At 52.5% G+C, this 2,578-nt stretch overlaps 1 protein-coding gene across 1 annotated transcript; it reads right to left on the reverse strand.

The window, feature by feature from the left end:
• Positions 1 to 385: 385 nt before the first annotated feature.
• Positions 386 to 2,450, reverse strand: H257_05537 (hypothetical protein; the record flags this gene model as incomplete). Its single annotated transcript, XM_009830446.1, has 4 exons — positions 386 to 656; positions 1,121 to 1,746; positions 1,803 to 2,061; positions 2,152 to 2,450. 4 exons carry the CDS (start codon positions 2,448 to 2,450, stop codon positions 386 to 388), a joined length of 1,455 nt encoding a protein of 484 aa, XP_009828748.1.
• Between the last annotated feature and the right edge of the window lie 128 nt (positions 2,451 to 2,578).

The following is a 2,578-nucleotide window of genomic DNA, read 5'->3' on the forward strand; positions in this document are numbered from 1 at the left end:
AGGCACTAAGGTATTGTACTGTACTGTCGTTGCTAGCTGGCAGGTTGCAGGCAAAACTTCATTATGTTGTTCATCTGCTATGGTCAAAGCACTTATAACCTAACCAATCAATGGGTACAGGACATTCGGTCCGACTTTCTTCTGTCAATTTCTCACGTCTGGTTTTGACTTCGCTTTTGTGTTGGAGCAAGATTGATTGGCACATAACCTCTCAGTTATTCCATATCAAGTATTAAACAGCGCCACCATGAGACTTGCTCTTGGAATGGAATTTCACTCAGACAAAGCCTTCGTGGACTACGTTAAAGACTACTAGTACGCTCTAAGCGAGAACAAGCATGTTTGAGTGAAGTCTCGTGGTGGGAACAATAGAACGGTATTTTGGTCATCCGCCCTTCTTCATGGACGATACTTTGGCGCAGCCGGTTGCAGCAGCTGCGTCACAACCGCGCTTCCAAATGCGCGAAACCGTTTGTTGGCTGACATTGAACTCCAACATCAACTTCTTCATGTCGCCTTTATCCACGCGTCCGTCCTTCTTGAGTTGGAGGAGGCGGCGGTAAATGGCCGACCTTTGGTCGTCCGTGAGCTCACGACCGGTCGTAGCCCTCGGCACGCTGCACTTCCCGTAGCTTGCCTTCCAGAAATTCTGGTTGCTAGCAGTAACTACGCAACGAGAGGAGTCGATTGCGCGAGATTTCAGCTCAAACGGACAAATTTGCATGAGCTGCACTGTTTTTTAGATTTCGTTGGTCCATGGCTAAAGTTTGGCGACGTGCAACTCGGTCACTACAGCCAATAAAATTATCCTGAAAATAGACCCATATAGAGTATTTGATTGGCTTTCGAATGCGCCTGTTTAGGCCACCACCGACGCAATCTTCATTGATTGATACATCTGTCGGAATAAAATAGCCCCTGGTTGTGTGGCTAAGTTATTTTGAGGTCAGAGAGCTTGCAAATACCGCGTATCATACTGTAGTAATTTCAATTTTGACCAAGTCATGATTTTGCGCATATACTGTATAACTCAAATTGGCGGAATACAGTGATTCGAGGAAATGGGGAAATATGGAAAAATTGCACTATTGTTATCGGCCGAGCCTCCCCGTAGTCGAACAGAGGCTCGGCCGATAACACTTCCCCCCCTACATTGGGTGGCCTCGTGAGATCGTCAACCATTTCGCTCACGCCGTCTTCGTTGCTCCGAGCCTTGGTCCAGCGACGGAATAGCACGGGAACGTCTTCGTAGATCGATAGGACCGGTTCCCAGGACGACTCCAGATCGTCTAGGCCAAGCCACTTGATCAGGACTTCCCAGACCCCATCTCGCAGACGCAGGTCCCGGAGGTCTTCCACGTAAAAACCTTCATCGCCGAACGCGATTTGGGTCTTCAAATCATCATTGACTTCACGTCCGCCCTCGCAGTACAGGTGGAGCCGGCACGCATGGTGCAGGGACGTCGCTCCCGGAGGCACCAGCTGCTGGACTTCCATCAGGTAGTCGGAGACCACCTTCACGACCCGAAAGGGTCCCTTCCAACGCAACGTTAGCTTTCCCGGATGCTGGAGAGCCCGGGCCACCAAAACAAAATCGCCTAGCGTAAATTTCGACAGCTTCACTGAACGTTGGCCATCACGACGGTCCCAGGCCTTAGCGCGCTTTGCTGCCGCCGTCTCTGCCACGTGCTTGTGCATAACTCCCAGGGCATCTACGAGCTCTGTCACGTGGCATATCGCCTGGGACTAAATCCAGTCGATCGTTACCTCCCGGGGCTCGTAAACGCCGTCGTTGGCGCTACGCCATCCAAACGGTCGGCCGACTGCTGATTCAGGGCAGACTGTACGATGAGTAACACCCCCGGCCAGTCTCCGGGTTGCAAGCGCATCTCGCTGCACATGGTCTTTAGGGTCCGGTCGACGATCTGGTTCACCACCTCAACTGTCCCGTTGGCCCAGGGGCAGTGTGGTGTGACAAAATGATGATGAACACCAAACATACGACCCAGGGTACTGACCTGTTCGTTCTTGAAATGGGACCCAGAGTCGGATACCCAGGTTCTGACCACCCCGAACAATCCAAATCATTCCATCAACGCCGCGGTCGACTCTGCTGCAGACGCTGTCGTACTGGCATGTAACCGAACGAACCCGCATATGTCATTCTTGATGACCAGGACGTATTTCAGGCCTCCCGGAGCCTCCGGGAGCGACAGCCAATCGAAATGAATCAACTCATTTGGCTTCGTAGCATGCAGCTCTTCACCCCAGGGACGGGGTACCGACTCACCATCGACCACCATACAATGCAGGCAGGCAGTGACGAAGTTCTTCCCGTCGGTCTTCAGGGTAGGCCAATCAAACATCTCCGCAACAGATGCCGTTGTCGCTTCCACTCTCCGGTGTCCCGCCACGCCGGCATGGGCCACCACACATATACGCACTTGCATATCCAATGCATCTCCCGGGATCCAGATCTTTCCAGCTGCCGTCAGAAAACACGTCTTCTCGGCGCTCCAGGAGGCGTATTTTTCACATGTCGGATGGCCGCGCTGCAATTCCGTGATCGCATTCGCCG

This window comes from Aphanomyces astaci (genome assembly GCF_000520075.1).
Source record: "Aphanomyces astaci strain APO3 unplaced genomic scaffold supercont1.10, whole genome shotgun sequence".
In the NCBI taxonomy this organism is placed as follows: Eukaryota; Oomycota; class Saprolegniomycetes; order Saprolegniales; family Verrucalvaceae; genus Aphanomyces; species Aphanomyces astaci.